Source organism: Scyliorhinus torazame, chromosome 28, assembly GCF_047496885.1.
Source record: "Scyliorhinus torazame isolate Kashiwa2021f chromosome 28, sScyTor2.1, whole genome shotgun sequence".
In the NCBI taxonomy this organism is placed as follows: domain Eukaryota; kingdom Metazoa; phylum Chordata; class Chondrichthyes; order Carcharhiniformes; family Scyliorhinidae; genus Scyliorhinus; species Scyliorhinus torazame.
In genome coordinates, this window is record NC_092734.1 from 41,561,246 (window position 1) to 41,578,320 (window position 17,075).

At 50.4% G+C, this 17,075-nt stretch overlaps 1 protein-coding gene across 3 annotated transcripts in view; it reads left to right on the forward strand.

Moving 5' to 3' along the window:
- Positions 1-17,075, forward strand: part of nfkb2 (nuclear factor of kappa light polypeptide gene enhancer in B-cells 2 (p49/p100)) — a 156,831-nt gene that overhangs the window by 118,877 nt on the left and 20,879 nt on the right. For all 3 annotated transcript variants that reach the window (XM_072491879.1, XM_072491877.1, XM_072491878.1), the window contains exons 14-17: positions 388-529; positions 6,523-6,637; positions 11,362-11,572; positions 11,664-11,833. In XM_072491879.1, the coding sequence (XP_072347980.1) occupies positions 388-529; positions 6,523-6,637; positions 11,362-11,572; positions 11,664-11,833 (638 nt within the window). The remainder of the gene's footprint in view (positions 1-387; positions 530-6,522; positions 6,638-11,361; positions 11,573-11,663; positions 11,834-17,075) is intronic.

Below are 17,075 nucleotides of genomic sequence, written 5' to 3' on the forward strand. Positions count from 1 at the left end.
CAACTTGTTCACTGTGAGGTGGTGATCTGTGGATCGCTCATTAACTTGTTCACTGTGAGGTGTTGATCTGTGGATGGCTCATTAACTTGTTCACTGTGTGGTGGTGATCTGTGGATCACTCATTAACTTGTTCACCGTGAGGTGTTGATCTGTGGATCACTCATTATCTTGTTCACTGTGCGGTGGTGATCTGTGGATCACTCATTAATTTGTTCACTGTGAGGTGTTGATCTGTGGATCGCTCATTAACTTGTTCACTGTGAGGTGGTGATCTGTGGATCACTCATTAACTTGTTCACTGTGAGGTGTTGATCTGTGGATCGCTCATTAACTTGTTCACTGTGAGGTGGTGATCTGTGGATCACTCATTCTGTCCTTATTCTGCAGAGCAATTTCTTCAGATGCGAGCGCTGCAGATTACAGAACGTACAGCGCAGGCGTTACTGGACTACGCCATGACTGGAGACGTCCGCATGCTACTGGCTGTCCAGAGACACCTGACAGCTATTCAGGATGAACATGGAGACACGTATGTATTCTTTCATGAAGTAGCAGTAACAAGTTTATGGGGATGTCACCATGGTGACCATGTTTTGAGTGACATATCCATGTGTTGGATGTGTTTCTGGTGATATTCCCACATTATTATCATCCCTGTGGAGACAAATAATTTGGATTTGAATTTCTCAATGACCAATGCAGAGTCACAATTTCACATTTGGGCTCAAAAGTGGCAAGTTACACTTGAGCCACCAAGTGCCCGGCAATGACCATCTCCTACAAGAGAGGATCTCACTATCGCCGCTGGACATTCAATGGCATTCCCATCGCTGAATCCCCCACAATCAACATCATGGGGTTACCATCGATCAGAAACTGAACTGGACCCAGCCACATTAATACTGTGGCTCCCAGGGCAGGTTAAAGGCCGGGAATCCTGCGGCGGGTAACTCAACTCCTGACCCCCAAAGCCTTTCCAAAAGGCACAAGTCAGGAGTGTGCTGGAATACTCTCCACTTGCCTGGATGAGTGCAGCTCCAACAACACTCGAGAACCTCGACACCATCCAGGACAAAGTAGCCCCGCTTGATTGCTCCCCTTCCACAAACATTCAAACCCGTCTTCCGGTGACGGCGGGCGGGAGGCGGCCGCACAATGGAGAGCCCCCGTTCGAGATCGGCATTTTCGGGGCTTTAAGCCCGGTCCCAGGGTCCGTGGAGGCGGCAAAAGCAGGGAGAAGGCACAGAGGAGGCACAGTGAAGAAAAATGTCGAGGGTGAGCAAATAAACGGCCATAAAAAAAACAGCTTAAGGTCTATCAGGGGGTGGAAAGGTCACCACAGGGTCACCAAGAAAAATGGAGGCTGGAGCACCGGGGAGGCCGCACTGCTTACGGCTGAAGAAATAACTACGGTGATGGCTGCGGAATTTGAAAAGCAGTTGGCGCAGATTGCGAAATGCATGGAGACGGTGAGGAAGGAGATGAGGGAGGTTTTGAGTGCGCTGGGGGAGGAGGCGGTTTCCCCGGTGAGGACGGAGGTGGCGAGCGCAGTGGCGGAGGTGCGAGAGCAAGGGGAGGCGCTGAAGGAAGTGGAGGAGACGTTATTGCAGCACGGTGATCAACTTGCCTCGATGGGACATTAACAAGGATCTGCGAGGAAAAATGGAAGACCTGGAAAACAGATCCAGGCGACAGAATTTGAGGATTGTGGGGCTGCCCGAAGGAGTTGAAGGACCGAAGCCGACTGAGTATTTTGCCACGATGTTGGCAAAACTATTGGGGGAGAGGATCCCTCCCGATATGAACTGGATCGGGCTCATCGGTCGTGGAGGCCTGTACCAAAGGCGAGTGAGCCGCCAAGGGCAGTGACTCTGTGTTCTCGTAGTTACAGTGCGAAGGAGAAGGTCCTGAGCTGGGCCAAGCAGAAGCGGGTGGTGCAGTGGGCTGGAGCTGGTATACGTGTATACCAGGACTTTACGGTGGAGCTGGCAAGGAGGCGGGCTGCCTTCAACCGGGTGAAGATGGCACTGTACATTAGCAAGGTGCGGTGCGGCATTGTATATCCAGCGAAGCTGAGGGTGACTTACAAGCTCAGGGACTTTTATTTTGGAACGGCGGAAGCAGCGGAGGAGTTTGCGAAAGCAGAAGGACTGTGGCAGAACTGACAAACTGAGGAATGGCCATGTGCCGATGTAACCTCATGACTATTTTCTTCTTTTTTGTTTCACTGCGCGCGGGTGTAGGTGGACATGCGGGGTTTGTGTGCTAAATGGGGATTTCTGGGCTTTCCTAGGACCGGGCAAGGGGGACAGGGACCCGGGCGGGGGCCTCCACGCTGGCCGGTTTAAGCCGGCCAGTGAACGGGAGTGAGGTGGGGGGAGGGGCTGCGGCCATCGGAGCCTGGCAGACCAGGGTCCGAGTGGTCTGGCCGGGGTGGAAAGTTAGGGGGAAGGAACCGAGGTTGGGGGGAGGAACATAGAACATAGAAAATACAGCACAGAACAGGCCCTTCGGCCCACGATGTTGTGCCGAACCTTTGTCCTAGATTAATCATAGATTATCATTGAATTTACAGTGCAGAAGGAGGCCATTCGGCCCCCTGAGTCTGCACCAGCTCTTGGAAAGAGCACCCCACCCAAACTCAACACCTCCACCCAACACCAAGGGCAATTTTGGACACTAAGGGCAATTTATCATTGGCCAATTCACCTAACCCGCACATCTTTGGATTGTGGGAGGAAACCGGAGCACCCGGAGGAAACCCACGCAGACACGGGGAGGACGTGCAGACTCCGCACAGACAGTGACCCAAGCCGGAATCGAACCTGGGACCCTGGAGCTGTGAAGCAATTGTGCTATCCACAATGCTACCGTGCTGCCCTTAAGAACAAATAAATCTACACTATATCATTTTACCGTAATCCATGTACCTATCCAATAGCTGCTTGAAGGTCCCTAATGTTTCCGACTCAACTACTTCCACAGGCAGTGCATTCCATGCCCCCACTACTCTCTGGGTAAAGAACCTACCTCTGATATCCCTCCTATATCTTCCACCATTCACCTTAAATTTATGTCCCCTTATAATGGTTTGTTCCACCAGTGGAAAAAGTCTCTGACTGTCTACTCTATCTATTCCCCTGATCATCTTATAAACCTCTATCAAGTCGCCCCTCATCCTTCTCCGTTCTAATGAGAAAAGGCCTAGCACCCTCAACCTTTCCTCGTAAGACCTACTCTCCATTCCAGTCAACATCCTGGTAAATCTTCTTTGCACCTTTTCCAAAGCTTCCACATCCTTCCTAAAATGAGGTGACCAGAACTGTACACAGTACTCCAAATGTGGCCTTACCAAAGTTTTGTACAGCTGCATCATCACCTCACGGCTCTTAAATTCAATCCCTCTGTTAATGAACGCTAGCACACCATAGGCCTTCTTCACAGCTCTATCCACTTGAGTGGCAACTTTCAAAGATGTATGAACATAGACCCCAAGATCTCTCTTCTCCTCCACGTTGCCAAGAACTCTACCGTTAACCCTGTATTCCGCATTCATATTTGTCCTTCCAAAATGGACAACCTCACGCTTTTCAGGGTTAAACTCCATCTGCCACTGCTCAGCCCAGCTCTGCATCCTATCTATGTCTCTTTGCAGCCGACAACAGCTCTCCTTACTATCCACAACGCCACCAATCTTCGTATCTTCTGCAAATTTACTGACCCACCCTTCAACTCCCTCATCCAAGTCATTAATGAAAATCACAAACAGCAGAGGACCCAGAACTGATCCCTGCGGTACGCCCCTGGTAACTGGGATCCAGGCTGAATATTTGCCATCCACCACCACTCTCTGACTTCTATCGGTTAGCCAGTTCGTTATCCAACTGGCCAAATTTCCCACTATCCCATGCCTCCTTACTTTCTGCAGAAGCCTACCATGGGGAACCTTATCAAATGCCTTACTAAAATCCATGTACACTACATCCACTGCTTTACCTTCATCCACATGCTTGGTCACCTCCTCAAAGAATTCAATAAGATTTGTAAGGCAAGACCTACCCCTCACAAATCCGTGCTGACTATCCCTAATCAAGCAGTGTCTTTCCAGATGCTCAGAAATCCTATCCTTCAGTACCCTTTCCATTACTTTGCCTACCACCGAAGTAAGACTAACTGGCCTGTAATTCCCAGGGTTATCCCTAGTCCCTTTTTTGAACAAGGGCACGACATTCGCCACTCTCCAATCCCCTGGTACCACCCCTGTTGACAGTGAGGACGAAAAGATCATTGCCAACGGCTCTGCAATTTCATCTCTTGCTTCCCATAGAATCCTTGGATATATCCCGTCAGGCCCGGGGGAGTTGTCTATCCTCAAGTTTTTCAAAATGCCCAACACATCTTCCTTCCTAACAAGTATTTCCTCGAGCTTACCAATCTGTTTCACACTGTCCTCTCCAACATTATCGCCCCTCTCATTTGTAAATACAGAAGAAAAGTACTCGTTCAAGACCTCTCCTATCTCTTCAGACTCAATACACAATCTCCCGCTACTGTCCTTGATCGGACCTACCCTCGCTCTAGTCATTCTCATATTTCTCACATATGTGTAAAAGGCCTTGGGGTTTTCCTTGATCCTACCCGCCAAAGATTGTTCATGCCCTCTCTTAGCTCTCCTAATCCCTTTCTTCAGTTCCCTCCTGGCTATCTTGTATCCCTCCAATGCCCTGTCTGAACCTTGTTTCCTTAGCCTTACATAAGTCTCCTTTTTCCTCTTAACAAGACATTCAACCTCTCTTGTCAACCATGGTTCCCTCACTTGACCATCTCTTCCCTGCCTGACAGGGACATACATATCAAGGACACGTAGTACCTGTTCCTTGAACAAGTTCCACATTTCACTTGTGTCCTTCCCTGACAGCCTATGGGAGTTTTACAAGAGTCAGTGGACGGGAGGAGTTGGAGATGGGGGGTACAACTCTTGGGTATCATGTACGGTACTCTTTCAGAGGTTGGAGGGCGTTGAGTGTAGGAGGGGGGAGGGGGAGTGGACTCTATATGTCAATGGTGACCATGGGTGGTCCCGGACTCCTTTTTCTTTTTCTCCTTTGTTTTTTGTTGCCACCGTGGGAGGGTTTGTTTTATTGGATGCGTATATTGACAGGTGGGCCGTTGTTTGGGGTGGTGGGAGGATGGGATCGTTGGTATTGTTAAGGGGATTGATTTTGTATTTGTTACCGTTTACTGTCTCTGGGTGGGGTGTAAGTTTTGAAGGAAAATGTGAAAATGGAGAATAAAAACGTTTTTTTAAAAGAAACATTCAAACCCCCCACCACCGACGCACAGTAGCAGCCGTGTGTACCATCTACAAGATGCACTGTAGCAACTCGCCAAGGGTCTCTGCCCAGCACTTCCGAAACCTGTGACTTCTGCCACCTGGAAGGACAGCAGGTGAATGGGAATGCCGCCACTGGGAGGTCCCCCGCCAAACCACACACCATCCTGACTGGCAGATATATCACTGTTCCCAGACTGCAGGTATACCTACACCACAGGGACTGCAGCGATTCGAGAATGCAGCTCACCCCCACCTTCTCGAGGGCAATGGGGACGGGCACGAAATCCTGGCCTCGCCAGCAAAGCCCACGTTGCACCAATTAATAATTTTCAAACATTCAAACTTTTACTGTAACAAACTAAAATTGACACCAACCAAGCATTACTTCGGAGGCAACTAATACACTGAATTACAAATAAGGTGTTCGAACACAGTTAACATCAGCCACTAATACATGACACTGCATTTGCTGCAGAAATTGAATTTGATGTTTACAAATCCCCAGGTTCCTCTCAGTTTGAGCAGGATCTCTTGCCCCTGGACCCACAAGGGTAAATCCTCCAGTTCCCTTTGAAACAAAGTCTGCTCCGTTCGATCGTCTGAGTATAATTGAATGGACTTCAGTAGCAAGGCACCCTCTGGACTCCTTGTTTTGTAACTTTCCGCAATTCCTGTTCCTTCAGACACAGTTTGTGAGTCCAGCAGCATTCAGCTTGGTGGTTAACCCAGAAGCAGTCTCTTTCTTCCTGTCTGACTGACCCCTGAGGGTCTGTGAGCAGAAAATGCCTCATCATATTCTGGTCACATGGGCTTGTCTCCATGCAGAGCCCATGTGAAGTCAATGAGCGGAATGCCCCAGATACCATTGCAGTTCAGCATTAACTTGGTTGATTTTGGGCAGGACATTAATTGGGACTTTATGATGGGAAGAATGTCAAAGGACAGTGACTGGGAAGGTGGGTATTTATTGGCGACAGGTGCAGACTGGGCTTTGATGAAGAAATAATTCACTCCCATAGACCAATGCTCCCCATTCAGGCACACTGGGAGAGAGGTGCATGTGCAATCCGACTCAGGCCAGGGAAATGTTTCTGACCCATCTAGAGCTGGCAGCAAGTTCCAGCACGTAACACTTCACACATGGAGACGGTGTTGAGCTGATAGTCTAACGAGATCTTTTCTTTCAGATCGCTACATTTGGCCATCATCCATCGCGAGCCCCTTGTGGTTCAGCAGCTGCTGCAAGTCATCGTTAGTATTCCCCGGCAGAACATCATCAACATCCCCAATGATCTACGTCAGGTCAGCCATATTATTATCCTCCTTCCAGCTCCCCATCCAGCAGTATGTCAAATCATCCGCCCAGTCAGCCACAAATCCATGTTCATGTCCGATACGAGTTCCGCTGCCTCTATTTCATATCCTTCTCTCTGCTCTTTCACCATTCTGCTCAGTAGGGCGGCACGGTGGTTAGCACAGTTGCTTCACAGCTCCAGGGTCCCAGGTTCGATTCCGGCTTGGGTCACTGTCTGTGCGGAGTCTGCACGTCCTCCCCGTGTGTGCGTGGGTTTCCTCCGGGTGCTCCGGTTTCCTCCCACAGTCCAAAGACGTGCAGGGTAGGTGGATTGACCATGATAAATTGTCCTTGGTGTCCAAAAAAAAGGTTAGGAGGGTTTATTGGGTTATGGGGATAGGGGGGGAAGGGAGGGCTTAAATGGATTGGTGCAGACTTGATAGGCCGAATGGCCTCCTTCTGCACTGTATGTTCTATGTATGTTCTAATGCTCTCCATACCAGACAACATCCTGGTAAACCTCTTCTGCACCCTCTCCAGAGCCTCCAAATCCTTCTGGTAGTGTGGCGACCAGAATTGAACACTATACTCCAAGAGTGGCCTAACTAAGATTCTATACAGCTGCTGCATGATTCCCCAATTTTTATACTCAATGCCCCGGCCGATGAAGGCAAGCATTCCAAGGTTCCTCAGACAACACCTTCCAAACCCACGACCACTGCCATCTAGAAGGACAAGAGCAGCAGATACCTGGGAACCCCACCACCTGGAGGTTCCCCTCCCAGTCACTCACCATCCTGACTTGGAAATATATCGCCGTTCCTTCACTGTCGCTGGGGCAACATCCTGGAACTCCCTCCCTAACAGCACTGTGGATATACCTACACCACCCGGAGTGCAGCGGCTGAAGATGGCTGCTCACCCCCACCTTCTGAAGGGCAATTAGTGATGGGCAATGAATGTTGGTCTTAATGCTGAATGTTGATGTCCCGTTTGCTGTCAGAATTACTTTATGTTGGTCATCCCCGTCTATGCTGTCGGTGTGGAGCATTGCGCTCGCGTTCAGCACGTGGGGGGCCAGTGCTCCGCGTCCACACCATAAAACTCGAGCTATCCAAACAAGTGCTTTCCGGGTTTTTCTTTTTTTCTTACGTCAGTTGCTGTCGGGGAAGTTTTGAAAAGGGTTGCTGAGAATCCCCTGCTTAATCCTCATCGCCAATGTAATAATTCCAAGCAGCGTGGACTGAGGCCAAACTGGTTTGTTTTAAACTGAAAATAGAGCCATAACAAAACAAAGTTCCCAGCCCAGGATTATCGGGAGCTACCGATCTGGGTCTGGGAGCGACATTTAAAGGTGCCGCTAACCCAGCTGGATGGACCTCCGCCTGCTCACCACGGAAACGGGTGTTGTAGGAAGCTCACATGGTAATCAATCCGCGATTTCCCCTGTGGTCCTCGTCAGGGTCATCACTGTGCTGTATAAATATCAGTCGTTGCTGTTTATCCAGGTTCTCCTCCAGTACAGCTGACTGAATTTCCCATTCTCCGCACACTCTGGGAAAAGGAATTCGGCCTGGAATCCCGTTTCGATTTATTTGTGACTCATTCGGAGGATGACTTCCAAATGGAAACATCCTCTCCACACCTACTCGATCATTCATTGTCTTAAAGAACCACTCCCAGGACAGGGACAGCACGGGGTTAGATACAGAGTAAAGCTCCCTCTACACTGTCCCCATCAAACACTCCCAGGACAGGTACAGCACGAGGTTAGATACAGAGTAAAGCTCCCTCTACACTGTCCCCATTAAACACTCCCAGGACAGGTACAGCACGGGGTTAGATACAGAGTAAAGCTCCCTCTACAGTGACCCCATCAAACACTCCCTGGACAGATACAGCACGGGGTTAGATACAGAGTAAAGCTCCCTCTACACTGTTCCCATCAAACACTCCCAGGACAAGTACAGCACGGGGTTAGATACAGAGTAAAGCTCCCTCTACACTGTTCCCATCAAACACTCCCAGGACAAGTACAGCACGGGGTTAGATACAGAGTAAAGCTCCCTCTACACAGTCCCCATCAAACACTCCCAGGACAGATACAGCACGGGGTTAGATACAGAGTAAAGCTCCCTCTACACTGTCCCCATCAAACACTCCCAGGACAGATACAGCACGGGGTTAGATACAGAGTAAAGCTCCCTCTACACTGTTCCCATCAAACACTCCCAGGACAAGTACAGCACGGGGTTAGATACAGAGTAAAGCTCCCTCAATACTGTCCCCATCAAACACTCCCAGGACAGGGACAGCACGGCGTTAGATACAGAGTAAAGCTCCCTCTACACTGACCCCATCAAACACTCACAGGACAGGTACAGCACGGGGTTAGATACAGAGTAAAACTCCCTCTACACTGTCCCCATCAAACACTCCCAGGACAGGTACAGCACGGGGTTAGATACAGAGTAAAGCTCCCTCTACACTGTCCCCATCAAACACTCCCAGGACAGGTACAGCACGGGGTTAGATACAGAGTAAAGCTCCCTCTACACTGTCCCCATCAAACACTCCCAGGACAGGTACAGCACGGGGTTAGATACAGAGTAAAGCTCCCTCTACACTGTCCCCATCAAACACTCCCAGGACAGGGACAGCACGGCGTTGGATACAGAGTAAAGCTCCCTCTACACTGACCCCATCAAACACTCCCAGGACAGGGACAGCACGGGGTTAGATACAGAGTAAAGCTCCCTCTACACTGTCCCCATCAAACACTCCCAGGACAGGGACAGCACGGCGTTAGATACAGAGTAAAGCTCCCTCTACACTGACCCCATCAAACACTCCCAAGACAGGGACAGCACGGGGTTAGATACAGAGTAAAGCTCTCTCTACACTGTCCCCATCAAACACTCCCAGGACAGGTACAGCACGGGGTTAGATACAGAGTAAAGCTCCCTCTACACTGTCCCCATCAACCACTCCCAGGACAGGTACAGCACGGCGTAAGATACAGAGTAAAGCTCCCTCGACATTGTCCCCATCAAACACTCCCAGGACAGGTACTGCACAGGGTTAGATACAGAGTAAAGCTCCCTCTACACTGACCCCATCAAACACTCCCAGGACAGGGACAGCACGGGGTTAGATACAGAGTAAAGCTCCCTCTACACTGTCCCCATCAAACACTCCCAGGACAGGTACTGCACAGGGTTAGATACAGAGTAAAGCTCCCTCTACGCTGTCCCCATCAAACACTCCCAGGACAGGTACAGCACGGGGTCAGATACAGAGTAAAGCTCCCTCTACACTGTCCCCATCAAACACTCCCAGGACAGGTACAGCACGGGGTTAGATATAGAGTAAAGCTGCCTCTACTCTGTCCCCATCAAACACTCCCAGGACAGGTACAGCATGGGGTTAGATACAGAGTAAAGCTCCCTCTACACTGTCCCCATCAAACACTCCCAGGACAGGTACAGCATGGGGTTAGATACAGAGTAAAGCTCCCTCTACACTGTCCCCATCAAACACTCCCAGGACAGGTACAGCACGGGGTTAGATACAGAGTAAAGCTCCCTCTACACTGCCCCCATCAAACACTCCCAGGACAGGTACAGCAGGAGGTTAGATACAGAGTAAAGCTCCCTCTACACTGTCCCCATCAAACACTCCCAGGACCGGTACAGCACGGGGTTAGATACAAAGTAAAGCTCCCTCTACACTGTCCCCATCAAACACTCCCAGGACAGGTACAGCACGGGGTTAGATACAGAGTAAAGCTCCCTCTACACTGTCACATCAAACACTCCCAGGACAGGTACAGCACGGGGTTAGATACAGAGTAAAGCTCCCTCTACACTGTCCCCATCAAACACTCCCAGGACAGGTACAGCACGGGGTTAGATACAGAGTAAAGCTCCCTCTACACTGTCCCCATCAAACACTCCCAGGACAGGTACAGCACGGGGTTAGATACAGAGTAAAGCTCCCTCTACGCTGTCCCCATCAAACACTCCCAGTACAGGTACAGCACGGGGTTAGATACAGAGTAAAGCTCCCTCTACGCTGTCCCCATCAAACACTCCCAGGGCAGGTACAGCACGGGGTTAGATACAGAGTAAAGCTCCCTCTACACTGCCCCCATCAAACACTGCCAGGACAGGTACAGCACGGGGTTAGATACAGAGTAAAGCTCCCTCTACACTGTCCTCATCAAACACTCCCAGGACAGGGACAGCACGGGGTTAGATACAGAGTAAAGCTCCCTCTACACTGTCCCCATCAAACACTCCCAGGACAGGTACAGCACGGGGTTAGATACAGAGTAAAGCTCCCTCTACACTGTCCCCATCAAACACTCCCAGGACAGGTACAGCACGGGGTTAGATACAGAGTAAAGCTCCCTCTACACTGTCCCCATCAAACACTCCCAGGACAGGTACAGCACGGGGTTAGATACAGAGTAAAGCTCCCTCTACACTGTCCCCATCAAACACTCCCAGGACAGGTACAGCACGGGGTTAGATACAGAGTAAAGCTCCCTCTACACTGTCCCCATCAAACACTCCCAGGACAGGTACAGCACGGGGTTAGATACAGAGTAAAGCTCCCTCTACACTGTCCCCATCAAACACTCCCAGGACAGGTACAGCACGAGGTTAGAGGTTTGCTGACCGTGATTTAAGCCTGAAAGATTTTGTTTGTTTTGTTCCCTGTTTCCCAGACTCCTCTCCACCTGGGTGTAATCACCCAGCAACACAGCGTTGTTGAGCTGCTGCTCACCGCTGAAGCTAATGCCGCCGTTTTGGATCGTCACGGAAACTCCGTCCTCCATCTTGCCCTCCATAGAAACGATGAGAAGATGGTGAAACTGCTGCTGGAACACCTGAAACCTCAGGTCCTCAGCAAGCTGTTGAAGTTGCCAGACTGTGATGGTAGGTAATGTATGTGGGAAGAATCTGGGTTGTTCTTCAATCTGTTTTCGGCAGCCCCTGACTGTCTGAATCTCTCTCTTCCCATCTCCAGGGCTGTACCCAGTGCACCTCGCGGTGAAAGGTCAGAATAAAGATTTGCTGGAGATTCTGCTCAGCAAAGGAGCGGATAGAAACATTGCTGAACAGAAGAGTGGGCGGACACCTCTTCACCTGGCGGTCGAACTCCAAAGCCTGTTTCTAACTGGATACCTCTTGTTGGAGGTAAGTCCCTTTGTACAGGTGACTGGGTAACTGCTGATAGACACGGAGCATCTGGGCAGCCCCAGCTCGCCCTTTCTGGGTTAAGCCGCCTGGGAGAGGTGAGTGCACAAAAGGTGTGGCAGGAGTGCCTTTAGTCACAGAGTGCTGATTGGAACAGAGTGCATCTGAGTTTAGGTGAGTGACTGAGTGCTGATTGGAACAGAGTGCATCTGAGTTTAGGTGAGTGACTGAGTTCGGGTGAGTGGCTGTGTTTTTGTTGGTGTTCGGGTTTATCCTTGAGGTTCTATTAAAAATTTTTTTTTAATTATTTAAATTAATTAACTAGTTGAATATGGCTGGACAGGTGATGTGCTGTTGCTGTATGATGATGGAACTGGTGGATCCCATTGAGACTGTCAGTGACCACATCTGCAGCAAGTGTTGGCTGTTCGAGGAACTTCGGCTCAGAATTGATGAGCTGGAGACCGAGCTGCACACACTGCGGCACATCAGGGAGGGGGAACATTACCTGGACGCTTTGTTTCAGGAGGCAGTCACACCCGGTAGAATAAGTACTGTTAATTCGGACAGTGGTCAGGGACAGAGTGGTGTGACTGCAAGGGAGGCAGGTAGGGGGATCCTGACTTTAGGAGTTGAGGAGCCTCAGCCCTTGACCTTGTCCAACAGGTGTGAGGTACTTTCTCCCTGTGTGGATGAGGAAGAGGGCTGTAGGGAGGATGCGTTGACTGACCACTGCACCGTGGTACAGGAAGCCATTCAAGAGGGGGGAGCAAAAAGACAAGTGGTAGTTGTAGGGGATTCTATAATTAGGGGGATTGATGGCATCCTTTGTAAGCCAGATCGAGAGTCCCGCATGGTATGTTGCCTGCCCGGTGCCAGGGTGAGGGACTTCTCTGATCGGCTTGAAAGGATTTTGGAGAGGGAGGGGGAGGATGCAGTTGTTGTGGTCCACGTTGGGACTAACAGCATAGGTAAGACTAGAAAAGAGGACCTGTTTGGGGATTATCTTTTTTTTATATAAATATTTTATTGAAAATTTTTGGTCAACCAACACAGTACATTGTGCATCCTTTACACAATATTATAACAACACAAATAACAATGACCTATTTTACAAACAAAAAATGAATAAATAATAATTAACAAAAATGAAAACTAACCCTAATTGGCAACGGCCTTGTCACAAGTAACACTCTCCAAAAATATAATTTAACAGTCCAATATATAATTATCTGTCGCAACGACCTATACATATTATACAGTATATATTAACAACCCTGAGAGTCCTTCTGGTTCCTCCCCCCCCCCCCCCGATCCTGGGCTGCTGCTACTGCCTTCTTTTTCCCATTCCGTCTATCTTTCTGCAAGGTATTCGACGAACGGTTGCCACCGCCTGGTGAACCCTTGAGCCGACCCCCCGAGGACGAACTTAATCCGCTCTAGCTTTATAAACCCCGCCATGTCATTTATCCAGGGCTCCACCCCCGGGGGCTTGGCTTCTTTCCACATTAACAATATCCTGCGCCGGGCTACTAGGGACGCAAAGGCCAAAACATCGGCCTCTCTCGCCTCCTGCACTCCCGGCTCTTGTGCAACCCCAAATATAGCCAACCCCCAGCTTGGTTCGACCCGGACTCCTACTACTTTTGAAAGCACCTTTGTCACCCCCATCCAAAACCCCTGTAGTGCCGGGCATGACCAAAACATATGGGTATGATTCGCTGGGCTTCTCGAGCACCTCGCACACCTATCCTCCACCCCAAAAAATTTACTGAGCCGTGCTCCAGTCATATGCGCCCTGTGTAATACCTTAAACTGAATCAGGCTTAGCCTGGCACACGAGGACGACGAGTTTACCCTGCTTAGGGCATCTGCCCACAGCCCCTCCTCGATCTCCTCCCCCAGCTCTTCTTCCCATTTCCCTTTTAGTTCATCTACCATAGTCTCCCCTTCGTCCCTCATTTCCCTATATATATCTGACACCTTACCATCCCCCACCCATGTCTTTGAGATCACTCTGTCCTGCACCTCTTGTGTCGGGAGCTGCGGGAATTCCCTCACCTGTTGCCTCGCAAAAGCCCTCAGTTGCATATACCTGAATGCATTCCCTTGGGGCAACCCATATTTCTCGGTCAGCGCTCCCAGACTCGCGAACTTCCCATCCACAAACAGATCTTTCAGTTGCGTTATTCCTGCTCTTTGCCACATTCCATATCCCCCATCCATTCCCCCCGGGGCAAACCTATGGTTGTTTCTTATCGGGGACCCCCCCCAAGGCTCCAGTCTTTCCCCTATGCCGTCTCCACTGTCCCCAAATCTTCAGTGTAGCCACCACCACCGGGCTTGTGGTGTAGTTCCTCGGTGAGAACGGCAATGGGGCTGTCACCATAGCCTGTAGGCTAGTCCCCCTACAGGACGCCCTCTCTAATCTCTTCCACGCCGCTCCCTCCTCCTCTCCCATCCACTTACTCACCATTGAAATATTAGCAGCCCAATAATACTCACTTAGGCTCGGTAGTGCCAGCACCCCCCCCCCATCCCTGCTACGCTGTAAGAATCCCTTCCTCACTCTCGGGGTCTTCCCGGCCCACACAAAACCCATGATGCTCTTTTCAATCCTTTTTAAAAAAGCCTTCGTGATCACCACCGGGAGGCACTGAAACACAAAGAGGAATCTCGGGAGGACCACCATCTTAACCGCCTGCACCCGCCCTGCCAGTGACAGGGATACCATATCCCATCTCTTGAAATCCGCCTCCATTTGTTCCACCAACCGCGTTAAATTTAACCTATGCAATGTGCCCCAATTCTTGGCTATCTGGATCCCCAGGTAACGAAAGTCCCTTGTTACCTTCCTCAGCGGTAGGTCCTCTATTTCTCTACTCTGCTCCCCTGGATGCACCACAAACAACTCATTTTTCCCCATGTTCAATTTATACCCTGAAAAATCCCCGAACTCCCCAAGTATCCGCATTATTTCTGGCATCCCCTCCGCCGGGTCTGCCACGTATAGTAGCAAATCGTCCGCATACAAAGATACCCGGTGTTCTTCTCCTCCTCTAAGTACTCCCCTCCACTTCTTGGAACCCCTCAACGCTATCGCCAGGGGCTCATTCGCCAGTGCAAACAATAATGGGGACAGAGGGCATCCCTGCCTTGTCCCTCTATGTAGCCGAAAATATGCAGATCCCCATCCATTCGTGACCACGTTCGCCACTGGGGCCCTATACAACAGCTGCACCCATCTAACATACCCCTCTCCAAAACCAAATCTCCTCAACACCTCCCACAAATAATCCCACTCCACTCTATCAAATGCTTTCTCGGCATCCATCGCCACTACTATCTCCGTTTCCCCCTCTGGTGGGGGTCATCATCATTACCCCTAACAGCCTCCGTATATTCGTGTTCAGCTGTCTCCCCTTCACAAACCCAGTTTGGTCCTCGTGGACCACCCCCGGGACACATTCCTCTATTCTCATTGCCATTACCTTGGCCAGGATCTTGACATCTACATTTAGGAGGGAAATAGGTCTATAGGACCCAATGCGGGTCCTTTTCCTTCTTTAAGAGAAGCGATATCGTTGCTTCAGACATAGTCGGGGGCAGTTGTCCCCTTTCCTTTGCCTCATTAAAGGTCCTCGTCAGTACCGGGGCGAGCAAGTCCACATATTTTCTATAGAATTCGACTGGGAATCCATCCGGTCCTGGGGCCTTTCCCGCCTGCATGCTCCTAATTCCTTTCACCACTTCTTCTACCTTGATCTGTGCTCCCAGTCCCACCCTTTCCTGCTCTTCCACCTTGGGAAATTCCAGCCGATCCAAGAAGCCCATCATTCTCTCCCTCCCATCCGGGGGTTGAGCTTCATATAATTTTTTATAAAATGTCTTGAACACTCCATTCACTCTCTCCGCTCCCCGCTCCATCTCTCCTTCCTCATCCCTCACTCCCCCTATTTCCTTCGATGCTCCCCTTTTCCTCAATTGGTGTGCCAGCAACCTGCTCGCCTTCTCCCCATATTCATACTGTACACCCTGTGCCTTCCTCCATTGTGCCTCTGCAGTACCCGTAGTCAGCAAGTCAAATTCTACATGTAGCCTTTGCCTTTCCCTGTACAGTCCCTCCTCCGGTGCTTCCGCATATTGTCTGTCCACCCTCAAAAGTTCTTGCAGCAACCGCTCCCGTTCCTTACTCTCCTGCTTCCCTTTATGTGCCCTTATTGATATCAGCTCCCCTCTAACCACCGCCTTCAACGCCTCCCAGACCACTCCCACCTGGACCTCCCCATTATCATTGAGTTCCAAGTACTTTTCAATGCACCCCCTCACCCTTAGACACACCCCCTCATCTGCCATTAGTCCCATGTCCATTCTCCAGGGTGGGCGCCCTCCTGTTTCCTCCCCTATCTCCAAGTCTACCCAGTGTGGAGCGTGGTCCGAAATGGCTATAGCCGTATACTCCGTTCCCCTCACCTTCGGGATCAATGCCCTTCCCAGCACAAAAAAGTCTATTCGCGAGTAGACTTTATGGACATAGGAGAAAAACGAGAACTCCTTACTCCTAGGTCTGCTAAATCTCCACGGGTCTACACCTCCCATCTGCTCCATAAAATCTTTAAGTACCTTGGCTGCTGCCGGCCTCCTTCCAGTCCTGGACTTCGACCTATCCAGCCCTGGTTCCAACACCGTATTAAAATCTCCCCCCATTATCAGCTTTCCCATCTCTAGGTCCGGAATGCGTCCTAGCATCCGCCTCATAAAATTGGCATCATCCCAGTTCGGGGCATATACGTTTACCAAAACCACCGTCTCCCCCTGTAGTTTGCCACTCACCATCACGTATCTGCCCCCGTTATCCGCCACTAAAGTCTTTGCCTCGAACATTACCCGCTTCCCCACTAATATAGCCACCCCCCTGTTTTTCGCATCTAGCCCCGAATGGAACACCTGCCCCACCCATCCTTTGCGTAGCCTAACCTGGTCTATCAGTTTCAGGTGCGTTTCCTGTAACATAACCACATCTGCCTTAAGTTTCTTCAGGTGTGCGAGTACCCGTGCCCTCTTTATCGGCCCGTTCAGCCCTCTCACGTTCCACGTGATCAGCTGGGTTGGGGGGCTTCCTACCCCCCCTTGTCGATTAGCCATCACCTTTTTCCAGCTCCTCACCCGGTTCCCACGCAGCTGTATCTCCCCCAGGCGGTGCCCCCCTGCCCATCCTCTCCCATACCAGCTCCCCCCTCTC